Source organism: Garra rufa, chromosome 11 (assembly GCF_049309525.1).
Source record: "Garra rufa chromosome 11, GarRuf1.0, whole genome shotgun sequence".
NCBI lineage: Eukaryota > Metazoa > Chordata > Actinopteri > Cypriniformes > Cyprinidae > Garra > Garra rufa.
In genome coordinates this window covers 29,648,038-29,668,471 of record NC_133371.1, presented here as the reverse complement: position 1 = coordinate 29,668,471, position 20,434 = coordinate 29,648,038, and the positions used below count along the sequence as shown (strand labels likewise).

Genomic DNA, 20,434 nt, shown 5'->3' with positions numbered 1-20,434 from the left:
CAGGCTTGTGATTTAAAGGTCTGTTATGCCTGAGATATCAAAGATTCGTTCGCGAGGATACAATATATGGATGTCATACTGTAGACATAGTTTTGGGAATTAAAATTCATATATTGTTGTGAATAGATTGAGAGGAGGCCACCATTGAACCATATTAATGTGTTAGAGTGTTTTTCCTCAAGACGTATTATATTATATTATATTACTAATGTTAAAGAAAAATAAAATATGTAATTAATAAAATATAAATGTACAATATTAACAACATATTTTTCATAATTTTTTAACAATATTTTACATTTGACATTTTACATGAATAATTCTTTCTTTCTTTCTATATTATATTATATTAAATTATTAATGGTAATCCAAAATATATCAAAATACAATATTAACAACATTTTTTATTTTTTAACAATATTTTCTATTAAAATTTTACATTAATAATTCTTTTTTCCTCCAGACATATTATGTTATATTATATTATTAATGGTAAAACAAAATAAGATACATAAAATAAAAAATAAAATACAATATTAACAATTTTTTTAATTTAAATTAAAAATATATATATATTTTACATTTGACATTTTACATTGAACATTATATTGTTGATTATTTCTCCTCAAGACATATTTTTATATTATAAATGGTAAAACTAAATAAAACACATAATTAATCAAATATAAAAATACAACATTAACACATTTTTTTAATTTTTTTTTACATTTGACATTCTACATTGAACATTATATTAATGATTATTTTTCCTCAAGACATATTATTATATTATATTATGAATGGTAAAATAAAATAAAATACATATGAATAAAATATAAACTTACAATATTAACAACATATTTTGCTTAATTTTATAATTTCAGCAATATTTTATATTTAACATTTTACATTAATAATTCTTTCTTCCTCAAGACATATATTATCTTACATTATATTATATTATAAAACTAAATAAAATACATAATTAAACATTTAATACAAATGTTTTAACAATATTTTCTATTTGAAATTTTCTATTAATATTTTTTCCTCAATATATTATTAATTAAATTAAATTAAATTAAAATAAATTATATTATATTATTAGTAGTAATGAAAAATAAAATACATAATTAATAAAATTTCTTACATTTTTTCCTCATTTTTCTAAAAATAGTTTACTTTCAAATATGTGACCCTGGACCACAAAACCAGTCATAAGGTAAAATTTTACAAAACTGAGATATATACATCATATGAAAGCTCAATAAATAAGCTTTCTATTGATGTATGGTTTGTTAGGATAGGACAATATTTGGCCGAGATACATCTATTGGAAAATCTGGAATCTAAGGGTGCAAAAAAATCAAAATACTGAGAAAATCACCTTTAAAGTTGTCCAAATTAAGTTCTTAACAATGCATATTACTAATCAAAAATTACATTTTGATAGGTTTACAGTAGGAATTTTACAAAAAAAATCATTGAACATGATCTTTACTTAATATCCTAATGATTTTTGACATAAAAGAAAAATCAATAATTTTGACCCATACAATGTATTTTTGGCTATTGCTACAAGTATACCCCAGCGACTTAAGACTGGTTTTGTGGTCCAGGGTCACATATGTATTTACGTATTTATATGGTCTCATTAAATCTATATATAATTTTCACAATATACAATACCATTCAAAAGTTTGATATAAGCTTTTTTAATATTTGTAATATTTTTCAAGTCTCTTATGCTCACCAAGACTGCATTTGTGTGATATAAAAACAGTAATATTGTATTAGAATAATATTAAAACAGTTTTATATATTTTTTGCATAATATAATTTTTTTGTATAAATTATGATTCATTATTTCATTATTTCAGGTTTCTGAAGAACATTCATTTGAAACAGATTTTTTGTAACATTATAAATGACTTCGCTGTCACTTTTGATCAATGTAATAAACCTTTGCTGAATAATATATAAGTTACATCTTACTAAATAAACTATTTGCATAGTAGTGTAGGTTAAGGAAACTTACATTCACCTACTAAGAGCTTTTTTTCCTTTTTTGTACGTGAAAATATGTTAAGACCTCGAAATGAAGAATGCTGAGCTGAAAGCTGCATTTCAGAGGAAAACAGCTACAGAGAGAAACAAGATTGTCAAATGAGATATGTCAGAGAGAGAGAGCAGAACACAAACGTGTAAGATCACAACAGATCATTACATTTTCTGACTTCCTCTGTTCCTCTAGAAAGCCAGTGAGTGGAAGTACAGTCGCCGCTGCGCACATCATGGGCATCAAGCCCTGAATATTTCAGCAAATGGCCCGTCACTAATTGCATAAGAGTTACCTCTTCACTAATGGCTCACAGGGACTGTGATGTTTCTGGGCAGAGTCAGCACAACTGGCTTTCCATAAATATTTTGTGAAACTCTGAATAACAGAACGATCTGAAGCCCTGTTATCATCGGCAAGGGCAGAGGCATCGTCTGACAGATTAACCTCCTTCCTCTAAAAGATTGTTTTCTCCAAAATCTGATGTGTGCAGAGGTTTCCCACACAGATCTCTCACACAAATCTGCCATATATAACACAAAGTGGAATCAGTATTGATGGACTGGTGACAAAGCGTAGTGTTTTTAGCACCAAAATATTATAGTTATGACAAGAGCTAGTTACTATCAGTGAAAAAAATGATGTAGAAACAATTTTTGCTTAGATATTGTTAGTAAATTTGACAAATATTAAAAAATTAAACAATAAAATTTAAAGCAGAAAACTGAAATATTGGATTTTTTTGTACCTCAACTGTAAATCGTCTTGCTCTCCTGTAAATATCTCACTTTCCATTATGTTTTTGCTTTAAGGTTTTTGCTTGGTGACAGACTTGCTGCAACCTTGATGTCATTAATGTTTTATTTCATCGCTACTTCAGAGGTGGGTTGACATGATTTATCAATAATTTAGTGACATGAGGGGGTTAAGTGGTATGCCTATTCATTCACTTCTGTGTGTTTTGCAGGGTGTAATGTATACAAACTACTTGCTCTCTGTACATACACTACCAGTCAAAAGCTTTTGAACAGTAAGATTTTTAATGTTTTTTTGAAGAAGCCTCCTTTGCTTACCAAGCCTGCATTTATTTGATCCAAAGTACCACAAAAAAGTCAAATTTTGAAATAATTTTACTATTTAAAATAACTGTTTTCTATTTGAATATATTTTAAAATGTAATTTATTCCCGTGATTTCAAAGCTGATTTTGTAGCATAATTTCTTCAGTCACGTGATCCTTCAGAAATCATTCTAATATTCTGATTTGCTGCTCAGAAAACATCTATTATTATTATGTTGAAAACAGCTTTTTAAGGTTTCTTTGATGAATAGAAAGTTCAGAAGAATAGCATTTATCTGAAAAAGAAATCTTTTGTAACATTATAAATGTCTTTATCATCACTTTTGAACAATTTAAAGCATCCTTGCTAAATAAAAGTATTATTTCTATAATTTTTTAAAAAACAAAAGCAAAAAAAAGATAAATACTGACGCCAAGCTTTTGAATAGTATAGCGTATAATGTTACAAAAGCTTTTTATTTTTTGGTTTATATTCATCAAAGAATCCTGAAAAAATTTACTAAATATTGATAAGAATAATAAATGTTTCTTAAACAGCGAATAAGCATATTAAAATGATTACTGAAGGATCATGTGACACTAAAGACTGGAGTAATGATGCTAAAAATTCAGCTTTGAAATCACAGGAATAAATTACATTGTAAAATATATTCAAATAGAAAAGTTATTTTAAATAGTAAAAAAAATCTAAATTGTACAGTTTTTGCTGTACTATGAATCAAATAAATGCAGGTTTAGTGAGCAGAAGAGTCTTCTTTAAAAAACATTAAAAATCTTACTGTTCAAAAAGTTTTGACCAGTAGTGTATGCAGTGCAGAAAAGGATTCATATTGTACGCTGAAGGGCCTTTGCTAAACATGACGTGAAAAAGCTGTCTTATATGTAGTGTTGCGTAGCAATATACTACAGTTTTCATCTCTGATTCTCATCGTTTTTATATAAATCAACGCACAGGGTCTCGGAATTAGAAAAAGAAAGGACAGAACACAAATGATTACACCACCACACAGTCACATATACTAATTTAGTTATATATTTTAATATTTGAGTCAAAATAAAATGAGTAAAATACATCACATTCCAAGACCATTACAAATCTATAAAACATCTTTAATACTTTTAAAGAGATTTTTCCATATATAATTTGCAACATCTGTAAATTTCTTTGGAAACATCTAGACAAGTTGAAAAACTAAAAAGTTGTGCTGGGCAACAATTAATTACGATTAATCGCATCCAAAATAAAGGTTTTTGTGTACAAAATATATGTGTGTGTACTGTGTATATTTATTATGGATATATAAATACACACACATGCATGTATATATTAAAAAAATGTTATGTGTTATATATAATATAAATTATATGAATATAAATATATGAATACATGCAAATATTTTCAAAATATACTGTATGTGTGTGTCTTTATATATACATAATAAACATACACAGTACACACACATTTATTATGTACACAAAAACATTTATTTTGGATGTGATAAATTGCGAATAATTGTTGCCCAGCACTACTAAGATAAAACCATTGCTGATTATTTAGCACCTAATTGCACTGTAACCATTCGCATTTGCTATTGCAACTGAATTCCCTTTCATACAATTGAGAAAATGGCATTAATGTATTAGAATGTAAGTTTGTGTTTGTCCCTTTTCACGCAATTTGTTCTTTAACTCTTCTTTCAAGACACAATGAAAAGAATACTGATATTTATGTAATGCTTCTAATTTCAATTGTTCTTAACATTCATTTCAGGAAGGATGTGAATGCATTAATTAATACCTAGTCTCACAGTGATGTGTTAGTACCACAGTATTCACTGTAGTATGGATAACAAGAGTAAACAAACTGACCCTAGCCTAAAAAAAATTAACTCAGAGAGTCTTGAGGCACTGGAAAGTTCATAAAGTTACTTTAACCCTGTATAAGATACATGAGAAGCATTAAGGAGTATATATACTGTATGCCAATCTACATTGTTAAGCTGTCTGGGTGCTAGTGTTGTCAAAAATACCAAAAGTTAAGCGGATTCTTAAACACCTCTGAATGGCCATTGTGTTCATGTCTGTGATTGGCTATGGGAAAGTCTGAAAGCTGCATCTATCAGCGGATCCCTAATATATCTCCAGATATCCGCTGATAGACACGGCTTTAAAATGCTCCTGTGTGTATCTGTGGGAGCACTCAGTGAAGAGCATGAAGCGATGATCATTGTAGCCAATCACAGACATATCAGTTGAGAGTGTGAACACAATGGCCAATCAGAGGTGTTTAAGAATCCATTCAACAGTGCTCAGAATGCTTGTGGGACTTTTGACAACACTACAGTGGGTGGAAATCTGTGCGAAAGTGTATCAAGAGCAGCTGGAAGATTTTTGTATCAAATTTAATGTTACACTACATTTTTGTCACTAAATTGCTGACTAACTTTTGCAGGTCTTCAGTTCGCATACGGGTGGTTTCCAGGACCTCTTCATGATTAGCTCTTTCTGTGCTGTCGTAGTCAGTCACTACCTTGTTGGTGATAAGGGAGAGTCCAAACACACGCATCCCACAGTGACGAGCGACCACCACCTCTGGAACGGTACTCATACCTAATTACAGAGAAACTGCATTTATTTGATGAAAAACACAGTAAAAACAGTAATATTGTAAAATATTAAAAATATATTTTTGAAAGTAATTTATTCCTGTGATGGCAAAGCTAAATTTTAAGCATCATTAAGCAGTCTTCAATGTCACATGAACCTTTAAAAATCATTCTAATATGCTGATTTTTTGCTCAAGAAATATTTCTCATCATTACCAATTTTGAACGATTTTATGTTGCGTGGCTTAATATTTTTGTAGAAACTGTAATATGTGTTTCTTGATGAGAAAAGTTTGTCCAATTAAATGCATTCTTGCGGAAAAAAGTACTGCATCCTTTCAACTAAAATTCTAAAATTGAACAGTACTTTGCATTTGCATGTACACTGGCATTCAAAAGTTTTGGATCAGTAAGATTTTTAAAGTTCTAGTTCCATTTATTTGATCAAAAATACAGAAAAAACTCTGAACTATTATTGCAAATTAAAATAACTGTTTTCTATTTTAATATACTTTAAAATATAATTTATTTATGTGGTGCAAAGCATAATTTTCATCATCCGTTACTTCATTCTTTAGTGTCACATGATACCTCAGAAATCATTCAAAAATGCTGATTTATTATCAATGTTGGAAACAGTTGTGCTGCTTATTATTTTTTTGGAACCTGTGAGAATTTTCTGAATTCTTTGATGAATAAAAAATTAAAAAGAATAGAAATATTCAAAATAGAAAGTCTTTACTATAACTTTTTTTTTAAATCAATTTAACACATCCTTGCTGAATAAAAGTATTAATTTCTTTCAAAGAAAGAAAAATGTACTAACCCCAAACTTGAACAGTAGTGTATATTGTTTAAAAAGATTTATATTTTAAATAAATGCTGTCCTTTTTAATCTTTTATTCATCAAAAAAAAATATTAAGCAGCACAACTGTTTCCAACATCAATAATAAATCAGAATATTAAAATGCTTTCTGAAGGATTGTGTGACACTGAAGACTGGAGTAATGATGCTGAAATTTTGCATCATATGAATAAATTCTATTTTAAAGCATATAAAAAAAAACACTATTTTAAATTGCAATAATATTTCACATTTTTTTCTGTATTTATAATCAAATAAATGTCTCAATGAGCAGAAAAGACTTAAACTTTTGAATGACAGTGTATATAAGCTATAATACATGCACTACGTTTTACCCACTCGTAACATTTTTGCTCGAAGTGTTATGTACTCATACAGTACATACCCACAGCATCCGCCCCAAGCATCTGTAGAACCCTGCATTCAGCAATCGTCTCATAGGACGGTCCTGCCAACATGCAGTAAACACCCTCCTGAAGGAAAGAGTCACAGCCTAGCTTTTGGGCCGTCTCCCTGGCCAGCCGTGCAAAGTCTCTATCATAAGCATCGGACATGCAAGGAAAGCGCACTCCAAATCTACAGGGACAAAATACAAATGTCAGTGAACATTGGACTGGTTGCAGAAATCATTAGAGAAATGCTAGTAAGATTATATACCAAAGCCAGTAGCTGAACTGTTAAGAAAGTCAAAAATCAAAAGAACACTCATCCAAATACTTCTTTAAATTCTGGTGTTAGGTAGAATTAGGTTTCTTTAAACATCAATTATAAAAAGTGATTTTAAAGGGATAGTTAACTCAAAAATTTAAATGTTGTTCCAAACCTGTAAGACCTTCGCTCATCTTCAAAACACAAATTAACATATTTTTGATGAAATCTTTCTGACCCTGCACAGACAGCAACAGTACTACGAAATCGTTATTTTTGTTTTCTCGTAGCTTCATAAAATTAAGATTGAACCAATGTTGTCACAAGGACTATTTTAACAATGTCCTTACTACCTTTCTGGGCCTTGAACACGGTAGTACCATTGCTGTCTATGCAGGGTCAGAAAGCTGGATTTCTTTAAAAATATCTTCATTTGTGTTCTGTAGATGAACGGGTTTGGAATGACATCAGGGTGAGTAATTAATGACAGAATTTTCTTTTTTGGGTGAGCAATCCCTTTAATATACCACAAAGTAACTCACCTTTCCTCATTGTGTCCACACAGGGGATTTTGGCCTGCAAAGCCAGGCATATTGATATGGTCTTTGATCAGCATGATGTCTCCCACTTTAAATTTAGGATTGAGTCCTCCAGCAGCATTGGTCACAATGACAGTCTCAATCCCGAGAAGGAAAAACACTCTTACTGGATATGTGACCTAAAATGGAATAATAATATAAGATTTAGAGTCGGTTTGACAAAGTGTTTTCATCTTTATGAAACAGAAAAATAAAAATTGAAATTTGAACTGATATATGTTATCAAAACCATATGTGACCCTGGACCACAAAACCAGTCTTAAGTCGCTGGGGTATATTTGTAGCAATAGCCAAAAATACATTGCATGGGTCAAAATTTTTGATTTTTCTTTTATGCCAAAAGTCATTAAGAAATTAAGTAAAGTTTATGTTCCATGAAGATTTTTTGTAAAATTCCAACTGTAAACATATCAAAATGTAATTTTTGATTTGTAATATGCATTGTTAAGAACCTAATTTGGACAACTTTAAAGGTGATTTTCTCAGTCTTTTTGATTTTTTTGCATCCTCAGATTTCAAATAGATGTATCTCGGCCAAATATTGTCCTATCCTAACAAACCATACATCAATAGAAAGCTTATTTATTGAGCTTTCATATGATGTATAAATCTCAGTTTTGTCAAATTTAACCTTATGACTGGTTTTGTGGTCCAGGGTCACATATAGTAGTGGGCTATATCTGTATTCCTCTCCTCTCTGTTTGTCTAAATTGTCCATTTTAAAAGAATTAAGAGTTGTATATTTTTTTTACTTGATGTGAAAAACAAACACACTACCAGTCAAAAGTTTTTGAACAGTACCTTTTTTAATGTTTTTTTTAAGAATTATCTTTTGCTTACCAAGCCTGCATTTATTTAATTCAAAATATAGCAAAAGTAATATTGTGAAGTATTTTTACTATTTAAAATAACTGCTTTCTATTTGAATATATATTAAAATGTAATTTATTCCTGTGATCAAAGCCACATTTTCAGCTTCAGTGTCACACGATCCTTTGATTTGCTGTTTTTCATTTTATAATGACTATTATTATAATCAATATTTAAAACAGTTGAGTACACAGAAATAATAGAAATTAACACTTTTGTTTAGTAAGGATGCTTTAAATTGATCAAAAGGGATGATAAAGACATTTATAATGTTAGAAAAGATTTCTTTTTTTAGATAAATGCTGTTCTTATGAACTTCCTATTCATCTCAGAAACCTCGGCAGTTTTCAACATAATAATAATAAATGTTATCAGAATATTCAGAATATTAGAATGATTTTTTGAAGGATCATGTGACTGGAGTAATGATGCTAAAAATTCAGCTTTGAAATGAAAGGAATTAATTATATTTTTAAATAGAAAACTGTTAAATAGTGAAAATATTTTAAAATTGTACTGTTTTTGCTGTACTTCGGATCAAATAAATACAGGCTTTGTGAGCAGAAAAACATTCAAAATCTTACTGTTCAAAACTTTTGAATATAGTGTATATACCTGATTTTTTTGTAACTCAGCCAAGAATATGGACAGTGATTTCAATCACTCATAAAAAACATGCAATAAATCATAATGTCATATTTCACTTGGCTTCTGCAACAAAGAACACGCACTGTCTGTGTGTTTCTTAACATTATTTAACTTGTTCACAAGCAACACAAATGTTGGAATGTTGTAAAAGTTTATAGGAGAAGACTGGCTCATTTGCCAAAGGTTAACTATGATTGTTTATGTACTTAAAATTGCTGATTGCTCTGTTTATATGAACACTGAAAAGTCAATGGTTAAGTACAGAACCTGATTCCTTATTGTAAAGTGTTACCAAGATGTTTCAATTATCAACTGACTAACCCAGATTCTCTATCCAAACTTATATGCTTTTACATATTCTGGTTCTGTTCTGTTCTCATATTTATTCTTGGTTACTGCAGGTGAGCAGATTGACTGGTGCAATATTACAGTATGCCCCATCCATTGAGAATTCAATTTTCCCTTTGAGAGTTTAAGCATAATACTTACCGTGGCAATGTTATAGCCCTCATAGAAGTGGAAGCGGCCTTGCATGCAAACACACTGCTTTCCATTCAGCTCTCCAAACACCAGCTGACCTTTGTGTCCTTGCACTGAAGAGGAATAAGGTAGTGTATTAAATATAACCAAATAAAGGCAGTGAAGTGATAAACGACACATTTTTTCATTTTTCTGTAGTCAGTAAATAGATTATGAAACAAATTCTTCTGAATAGCCAATGACAAAAAAAATCATGTCCTACCTGTGCTGTGGGGAAAGTGGGGGATTTTGTCATAAGGAAACACTTTCTTGTTTTCTAGCAGGTCAGCCAATCCACCAAGTCCTGAACCACAGATAATAGCCACTTTGGGCCTGATATCTGTGTTCGCAAGCAGCCAGTCTGCAGTTTCTTTGTACTTCTCATAGCTGTAGCTAGATAGACACAAAACATTGTTTTTTGCTTAATATTTTTCTTAGTGGGGCTGGTGTCGGCCACACATCAAAAAACACAAGTGTTATCATAAAGTGCCAAACTGTTAGATAAAATCTTGACTAATTTCCAACTCAAGGTAACTTGCTTATGATTTAGGGAGGTGTCAGAATTATCTGTATTTGTCACACGCTAATATCAAATATCAAGTACAGTGATCCAATCAAGTTATGCAGCATTTTTTAGATCTATTATATTATATCTGTGTCATTTGCGATGCCATTGTGGTGGAGTATGTTAAATTATCTCTTTGACTGTCATTTACCTTAACAATCACTGTAGTAAATGATTTCCAGCATCTGTCTGAGTGTGTGAGCTGCTGTATAACTGCTGCTCATGTTACCATACAAAACTAATGGAATGACCAGTGGAGTTCAAATCCATTTCTGAGTTGTAACTATATGAAATAACTATATTAATGGTCTGTGCTCATCTCTGGATTTTACTTGGGTGTCGACCATCAAAGCAAACTATTGTATTTTTATTTGTAGCAAACTGTAAAGAGCTTTGCTATCAGTTAGTGTACAAGAATATGGCTTAATAGACTATATTGTGTTTAGACTGGCACACACTATATATGTGACCCTGGACCACAAAACCAGTCTTAAGTAGCACGGGTATATTTGTAGCAATAACCAAAAATGCATTGTATGGGTCAAAATGATCAATTTTTCTTTAATGCCAAAAATCATTAGTATATTAAGTAAAGATCATGTTCCATGAACATACTTTGTAAATGTCCTACCATAAATATATCTAAACTTAATTTCTGATTAGTAATATGCATTGCTAACTTAATTTGGACAACTTTAAAGGTGATTTTCTCAATATTTTGATAGCTTCTGGTATCCACGTCCTGCTATTTAGTTGTACAAAACAGCTGATTTCGCTGCTTGATATTGCAAATTGGTGTGTCTTACCATTTATTTTGAATGTATTATGTATTATATATTAATTATAAACACACTGGTATGTTGCGCAAACAGTTTCACCGTTTGCACGGGGTTATTCTTCTCCTCATTTGCCTATAGCGGCTAATAAACCGGAAGTCTCGCCCATAGGCTTGATCTATGTTGAAGAATAAGGTGGATTTTATTCATGTAATGTTTTATGGGCTTTTGTCTGTTTAAGGTTTTTTTTTTTTTTTTTTTTTTTTTTGCTAAGACGTTTATTCAGCTAAACAACAGTACACTGCATTAAACACACTGTACTGGTCTATAGTTGAAGCTTTCCAGAGTAGGTAGTATAAAATTCACTTGTAGTCTTTAGGCGGTTAGTCATTATGACTGTTCTGGTTGTCAAAAAGTCTCTGTCATTATTTAACTAACATAAAACACTGAATTATTTTATAGTCCTTTGAAACGGATACAAAAATGACAGTAAACCCATACTGTATTGCTTACATAGTTGATCTGCCCTCGTTTATAATCAGAAACCCTTTCATAGCTGTAATGCACGGGGTAACGAGAAAATACCCGCTAGAAAGAGCTCAATGGCCGAGGAGTAAGCATGCGCTGTCCGTGGTGCTGCAGGGCGCTGCGGGATCAGCACTTTCCATTCACAGAGCTGAGCTTTATAGCTCCATAACGCTCAGTGAGAATGCACAATAGGCCTATTATTTTATAATCACAGCGCTGCCCTTTTTTTGTACTTTGAAAGGTCTGCCAACATCTATGATGTCCTCATTTGTGATGGTTCTCATAGCTGTTTTCCCCACAGCTTTTAAAGCGCAGCCTGTCACTTTAAGAGCTGCGTATTATTCCGGGCGCATCCGCCAAGCTGAATAGGAGGATTCTGTTACGTAACCGTAATTGAGTAGCTGATTTTATAGATAGTGTGTTATAATAAATGTTGAATATCTTTTAGCTTTCAATCGACAACAAATGGTCTTTTTTACTGTGAAGCTGGAAAGTGGAAGAATATGAATGAAGAATAAACTATCACCAATAAAACAGTCACGGAACTATAAATCCGTTGTAAATGATATAGGTTTTGATCTCTCATTTACTGATATAAAGCGCTATTTGATGAGGGATGTAAACAAAAATCGACAGTTGTCATGGCGACTGTTAATCACGAATGTAACCCCATATGTTCACAATAAGATTACATTTTGCTAGTCTGAAATGATGTAGGATATTGATTTGGCAGGTCTGCTGTGTTGTCAGGCAGCGAATCTGGCACAGATATCCCTAATTCACCTTACCTGCATTCGCTGGATGTTGACATGTCCGCAGCGGCTTGTCGAATTACTGAACGGGATATTGCTAGCACAAGGAATAATACAAGAGCAACCTGAGCGAGAGGTCAAACACCCGACGGTCTCGTGGGAAGGGTGGCGTGACGGAGGAGGAGTTCGTCTTAAAACTGGTTTCTTAAACAGCGCTCGTCGTTCTAATCCAATTTTCTGTCAGAATGGGCCGCTTACTGACCCGCGGTTAAAGAGCCTTGAGAACTGTCATCCTGCCAGAACCAGCACAGGCGTGTAGTGGTGCCTCACAGCAGGGGAAATAACGCGTTTCTGTGTAGGCTAGTTTAGAGTGTCCAGGGAAACGATTAAAGTGTCATTTGTCACGCGCAGAGATTATGGATGTTTTTTTTTTAAATACCAACCGGACTTTGCCACCGCTTCATCTGCCCTAGCTAAATATTCAGTGGTCTACCACCTTTAACTCTTTAACTAAACGCAATAATATAAACAAAGTTCTGCAGTAGATCACTGAAGTCACTTAGGTTTTTTGAGTTGGTTCTTTGGGGAATAGAAAAAGCTCTTGATGTTTTATTATATGTTCTTAGGATCATTGCATTGGTTTCTTTTTAAAGCAGTACTGTTTCTAGTTAAAGCAGGGCTGTAACCACCATAGACACCAATTTAGGTTTTTAAGTGATCGATTTGTTGATCGTGTTGTTCATAATATGTGACTCTGGACCAAATTGAGACGTTATCTAGAAGCTGAATAAATAGGCTTTCCAAGCCTATTGAAGTGTGTTTGTTAGGATAGGACAATATTTGGCCCGTGATGCAACAATGAAAAATCTGGAATCTGAGGGTGCCAAAAAATCGGAATATTGAGAAAATTGCCTTTAAAGTTGTCCAAATGAAGTTCTTAGCGACATTGATATATGTATGGTAGGAAATTTAGATCTTTTTTGAATGTCCTAATGATTTTTGGCAGAAAAGAAAAACGATAATTTTGACCCGTACAATGTATTGTTGGCTATTGCTACAAATATACATGTTCTACTTATGACTAGTTTTGTGGTCCAGGGTCACGCATTTGTCAATCAGATCCTGAAAATGTAATTCTTCACGTGATCAGCTTGTAAAACCGATTTTGCTTTTGTTTTCTGAATGTAAGATATGTGGACTAACGCAGTATATGTAGCTTCAATCTAAATTAAATGTAAAATAAAGCATGTTTGAAATATTTAAAGTTAATACTTTTGGTCAGAAACCGTCCCTTGTAAAAAAAAGAAGTGCATTAATTATACTGAATGTGCACTTAGTGTACTTACAGATAATATTATATTAATGAAATAAAAGGCCACAAAAGGTAGCCTACTTAAAGAAAGTACACTTTCATGGCTTGTTTTTCTGAACATAACTAATTGCAATTAAAAAGTGCAGTTTATAATAATTTAAAATTAAAAGTTTTTCTTTAAAGTACACCTTTGAATAAATATACTTGTTTTAATGTATTGACTAACATATTAAAGTACTTCATTTTGACTTTTATGATTAGGAAATATTCATGTCACTCTCTCTCATAGCTACATGGTGAGTAGATAGGCCTCATTATTTTGAGGTAAATGTGTTCAAAAGTATGAAAAATCTGTGTGTAACTTTAAAGAATGTCACTACCAAACACCATTTTTCTATAATTGAACTATGACATTTCTATAACATAAATTTTTATATGTGTACAACTGTTTAGAACTGTGCTACACTGAAAAAAATGATTCTGACCCCTTGTAAATGTTACATGTTTTTATCTGGTTAATTTCACTGATTTTAATGTGTTATTTAATCTTACTTATTTTTTATTATTAATTTTCAAATTCACTGCCCTTGTGTAAAACAAGTTAATTTCATTCAATTAAAAGTAATTAGAAAAAAATACGTTTCATTTAATTTCCATATACTGTCCGGTCTGCGCATGCGCCAAGGCGGGGTGATTGAACGTGATGCACTCGTTTGAATGCTGCATCCCCCTACTGGAAAATCCAGTTAGACCAGCTCAAGCTGTTTTTTGGAACATGGTAGCTGGCAGAGGTGGGACCAAGTCTTTCTATTCAAGTCACAATTTAAAGCCAAAGTCCTCAAAGAGTTAAAGGTAATGAGATAATTAAGTGACTAATTAAATGATGATTGTGCATTAGTGATAAACACCTGCTGTTATCGAGAATTACAGAGGATCAAATGTTGATGTTTTATTGGTTAAAATGATGCTACCATCATGAAGATCAGTGTTTGCTTTAGTTAGGTTTTTGACCCTTTTAGCAATTCAAAGTAAATTGCTTTTAAGCAATTACAATATTGATTTGCAGCAAGTTCTTGCACATTGCTGAATCAAAAACTTGTAGTAGCAGTCCAGTTAATATGTTTTGCTTTTAAATCATGTGAGTGAACATCATGAAATGGTTAATCTTTGGTTAACAGACTGACATTCAACTATCAAACAGCTGGAGAGAAAGTCTTATTAAAAATGCCACTGTAATGCTAAAATATTGAGGAGAAACTTACAGCAGCTCAGGCTTTTAGACTTAAACACTTATCATACCATCCTCAACAGTGGTGACAATAATTCTTCATGCTGTAGTGCATGATGGGAGTTTTTACTATGGTGTTACCCAGCATGCATTGCAGCATGAAGAATTTAGTTCATTGTCACCATTGTTGAGATTCATATGCTGGTTTTTGATGTCTGCATGTATCTAAATAGCACAAGAGCTGAAGTTATTTGTATGTCCTTCATGTAGCAGAATTTTTAATTTTGAACTATCAGAACAAAACTAAAAATTACATGTCATTCTTCACAGAGCTACTCATTCAACACCTAAACACAATAGTAGTTACTCTACATATAATCAGGCCACTACCTAAAAACTATCAAATTAGATTCAAACTCTGTAATCTATAGCACTACATATGATGTTGCAACGATATATCTAACATAATAAGTCAAGGGTCAAGAGCCCAACTAAAGCAAACACTGATCTTCATGATTGTAGCATCATCTTAACCAATGAAACATCAACATTTGATCCTCGGCTTTAAATTGTGACTTGAATAGAAAGACTTGGTCCCACCTCTGCCAGCTAGATTAAAAGAAAATATTGGATTAAAATTAATTTTAATATGTAGAAATTAAACGATTAAATTGATCTAGTTGCACAATTAATTTGAGTAAATTCTACTCAAAATAGTTTAGTTAAAATTATGAATATAATTAATCTGAAATTACTGAAAGAGATTAATAAACTCAATGCATAAAATATAAGTACAACCAATTTATAAAATATAAGTAAACTCAACTTATAAAATATAAATTCACTCAACTTAAAAAATATATCTGGATTTAGATAAATTTATTTCGTGCAACTCCTTGACGTAATAAAATTAAGTAAATTCAACATAACATTTTTTTCAGTGTAGTTAACCATGCTGATTAGCATATTTGAGCTAGGGTCAAAAGTATATAAAATTGTCAGTACCATAATGTCACGACTAAAACATGTCAATATGTTTCGGTAGTGACAAAAGAGAAAACATAATATTTTATTTGGGGGGAATTAAATACAGTTATGCAACTTTTTTGTGTTTTAGTATATGGGATAAAATTCTGTAAGGTGATGTGGTCGCTACCCAAACATTACCCTCACTACCGAAAATGTGCTGTCATGACCGAAACAAGGAAGATGTAAGCAAAATCATAATAGATCAATATAACCCTTTTTATTAAATTATATATTAGGGGAGAGTGGGGACAGCAACGTGTGGCAGTTGCAACATTGCTTACATGTATTTCTTCAAGCAGGAATAAGATACAGCGATGATATTCATACTGCACATGCTCTATTGGCCCCTCATACTTCCTGGAAGAAATCAGTCACATGTGATCATTCCTTCTACCCAAAATCATTTTCTTGGTAAAAAAGTAATTTTTTTAAAGATTAGATTTTTGGTCATAGTGACATTTGGTCAAGTTGTTTGTGTGACGCATAACATTTTAATCAGTGCGTTCTTAGTTTCTAATAGGCATAGCTAGTGTGTGCCAATGATATGTTGTCAAGCTAATATACCAATTTTTATCTTGGCTATCACTGTAGGGACAGTTGCAACACACTGTTGCAACCATCCCAACATGCTGTCCCTTACCATAATATTGATTTAAAAGCTTGCCGTAACATTACATTTTTGAAGACTGTGACTGTGAACAAATAAAATAAAGAAATTGCAAAATTATATTTAAGAATGATTTCATTACATTTTATTGAATGTTGCAACCATCCCCACAATAGGGGACAGTTGCAACATTCAATAAAATGTAATGATATCATTTTACTTTGTCTATTTAAGTGTAAAGTGTACGTATATTATAATATGTACACATGTTGCAGCAATATGGATGAGTAGCTGACATATGCGGCTTTATTGTATTAAAATTTCGGCTTTCTAATACAAACAGTATCTGAGAAACTAAAGGAAATGCAAAAAGTGTTGCAACCGTCCCCACTCTCCCCTATATGTGTTTCGGTATAGTCACAAAATTGGTGAGAGGACAAATAATCCAAAACTTTCTGTAAATACAATATGAGAATTAACTGCATAATTACTAGAAATGTGTACCTTGAATATTACACAATTTGCATACATACAATATTTGTGGAAAAAGATGTGTCCAATTCCAACTTTAAACCAATTTTGTAAAATGGCCCATAAATATATATGGTATACAGGTTTTAACAGATAAAACTTAAAATTCTAATTTACCATAAATACTTGTCAGTACATTCTGCCGTACAACAACCATTTTTCATTGTCAAAAGTAATAATTATGCTAATAATTTACTTTAGTCCTCCTTAAGTATGCACTCTTAAGGTTAACTAATTGCATTTATTATACATTTAAACCTCATTCAGTTACATTCAGTTGGAAATTAAGCAGTGTATTCTAAATGTACTTTACTTCACAAAGGTATAATCATATTAAACTCTAGATATATTGTTAGTCTCAGTCTCAAACTGCATATTCATGTCATGACAAGAGTGATTCACCACACACGTTTATTTATGGATTAAGCTATTACTATCATGCCATTATGCATACATGATCAACACCTCTTGCTTTTGAAACAACTGCTGGGTGGATGAGAAAAGGAAAAATAGAAAAATAGAATAGAAATTAACCTTATTAAAGTCACCTGTATAAAAATGGCAAATGGATGCAGTTTTTGATATCTTTCTAAAATTGTTAAGGTCCTGTCAGAGAGGCGTATTTGCTGTGGTAGTAATGAGAATTAGTCAAGCTTAAGATAAATCATTACTTAATTCGCCATTACACACATATAGTATCTCACAAAAGTGAGTACACCCCTCACATTTCAGCAGCCATTTTAGTATCTTCTCAAGGGACAATACTATAGAAATGAAACTTGGGTATATTTTAGAGTAGTCAATGTGCAGCTTGTATAGCAGTATAGTTTTGCTGTCCTCTGAAAATAACTCAACATACAGCCATTATTGTCAAAATAGCTGGCAACAAAAGTGAGTACACCCTAAGTGATAACAGCAGTATGTTGTTTAACCATGCAAAGCCACATGTCCTATTCATCATGTTTATGTTTTTGTCTGCTTGACAGGATCATACAAAGTTGTGTATCTTGTATTAGAGCAGTTAAAATTAGGTGCTTTAAGTACAATTCTCTCATACTGACCACTGGATGTTCAACATGGCATCTCATGGCAAAGAATTCTTTGAGGATTTGAGAATTAGAGTTCTTGCTCTCCACAAAGATGGCCAAGGCTGTTAGAGGTTCAGTAACGCCCTGAAACTGAGTTACACTACAGTGGTCAGGGTCATACAGAGGTTTTCCAAGATGGGTTCTATTCAGAACAGGCCTTGCAAGGGTCAATCAATGAAGTTGAGCACTTGTTCTGTGCGTCAGGGACAAAACCTGGCTTTAAAAAACAGATGCATAAGTGCTGCCAGCATTGCTTTAAAGATTGCAGAAGTAGGTCAGCTTGTCAGTGTTGTTCAGACCATACGTCGCATACTGCAACAAGTCGGTTTGCATAGGCGTTGTCCCAGAAGCAAGCCTCATCTGAAGCTGGCTCACAAGAAAGCCCGCAAACAGTTTGCTGAAGACAACCTGTCCAAGAGCATGAATTACTGGAACCATGTCCTGTGGTCTGATGAGACTATTAGATAAACTTGTTTGGCTCAGGTTGTGTCCAGCATGTGTGGTGATGCCCTGGTGAGGAGTACCAAGAATATTGTGTCTTGCCTACAGTCAAGCATGGTGGTGGTAGCATCATGGTCTGGGTCTGCATGAGTGCTGCTGGTACTGGGGAGCTGCAGTTCATTGAGAGAAACATGGATTCCATTATGTACTGTACATTCTGAAGTAGAACATGATGCCTTTGCTCCAAAAACTAGGCGGAACTGCAGTTTTTTCAACATGATAACGATCCCAAACACACCACCAAGATGACAACTGCCTTGCTGAGGAAGCTGAAGGTGAAGGTGATGGAGTGGCCAAGTATGTCTCCAGACCTGAACTCTATTAAGCACCTGTGGGGCATCCTCAAGCGTAAGGTGAAGAAGCACCATGTGTCTAACATCCAGCAGCTCTGGTCAATTCCGTGCCCAGGATGATTAAGGCAGTGCTAGATAACAATGGTGCTAACGCAATATATTAAAACTTTAGACAAGTTGTATTCACCTTTGTTGCCAGCTATTTTGACACTAATGGCTGTATGTTGAGTAATTTTCAGGGGACCGTAAATCTATACTGCTAAACAAGCTGCACATTGACGACTATAAAATATTTCCAAGTTTTATTTCTATAGTATTGTCCCTTGAGAAGATATACTAAAATGGTTGCTGAAATGTGAGGGGTGTACTCACTTTTGTGAGAAACATATGTGTGCAAATGACATTTAACATTTTAAAAATTATATTAGACATGGTCAGGTCAAAGAGGACAGAGTGTCTGCCTAACGTAACACTGCATAATACTCAGAAAAAACTTCATGATTAAAGTCATAATTTCATAAATCTACTGCTTAATGTGAATATAAAGTGTAAAATAAAATGTTTTTAAGATTATGACATCCTGTTTCCTCTTCACTCTTCTTTCAGATCACATTTGAATCAAATCTTTGTGTACGATCACAAAGGAAAGGTACAGTTTGTTTGTGGTGTTTAAGTTGCTATGGTACAGATGTTCTCACCTACTGTTCAGGCTCAAAACTTTCAGCGAATCACAGAGCGCCCTTTTACACGCACACCAATCAATGAGCCGTTTACTGAGAACTTTCAGTGCCCCGTTGCTATGCCGACCGTTGTCACAGTAACCACCACGCTCAAAGTTGAGAAATGTGCGCTTGAGGAAGAGCCTTCACAACAAATGGGCTGGAATCTTAAATGCTTTATTAATTTCATTGTTCTAACACTTCGTTTGTAATGTAGCCGTGTGGTATTTTATAAACATTAATTTGAAACGTCTTGTGTTTCGATAAACACAACATTACTAATGAAGCGTCCTAGCGTGCGAATGGCGTCTAGCCACCTGCTTTTCGGTTAAACATCTCTCGTCAATCACGCAAGAAAGTAACTAGGCGTTTCATTAGCATCAGATTTCATTTTTAGTTAGTTAGCTTGTTTCAAAATGCCAGCCTCGAATGTCCAAGCTTCTCACTCAAACCTCCGAAGTTCACGCGAGAAGATGCCAACGGGATTCAAAACAAAAGTGGTGGCACCCCGAAATCCCAAATTGGTAAAACGGGAGGCAAATTCTGCAAAGGTGAGCATTTTAATATATCTTAAAGCTGTATTTAAAGCAACAGGCTACCCTTATTATTA

The 20,434-nt window shown here is 32.8% G+C and overlaps 2 protein-coding genes across 2 annotated transcripts in view; one reads left to right on the top strand and one right to left on the bottom strand.

The window, feature by feature from the left end:
* Positions 1–5,104: 5,104 nt before the first annotated feature.
* Positions 5,105–12,885, bottom strand: pnp6 (purine nucleoside phosphorylase 6). The gene is made up of 6 exons (XM_073850495.1): positions 12,553–12,885; positions 10,119–10,288; positions 9,866–9,969; positions 7,802–7,977; positions 6,997–7,187; positions 5,105–5,749 (listed from the first exon to the last, which is right to left on the bottom strand). Exons 1-6 carry the CDS (start codon positions 12,573–12,575, stop codon positions 5,553–5,555), a joined length of 861 nt encoding a protein of 286 aa, XP_073706596.1. The 5' UTR covers positions 12,576–12,885; the 3' UTR covers positions 5,105–5,552.
* A 7,355-nt stretch (positions 12,886–20,240) lies between these two features.
* Positions 20,241–20,434, top strand: part of hydin (HYDIN axonemal central pair apparatus protein) — a 100,824-nt gene continuing 100,630 nt past the window's right edge. The window contains exon 1 of the mRNA XM_073850652.1: positions 20,241–20,375. Within this exon, the coding sequence (XP_073706753.1) occupies positions 20,241–20,375 (135 nt within the window). The remainder of the gene's footprint in view (positions 20,376–20,434) is intronic.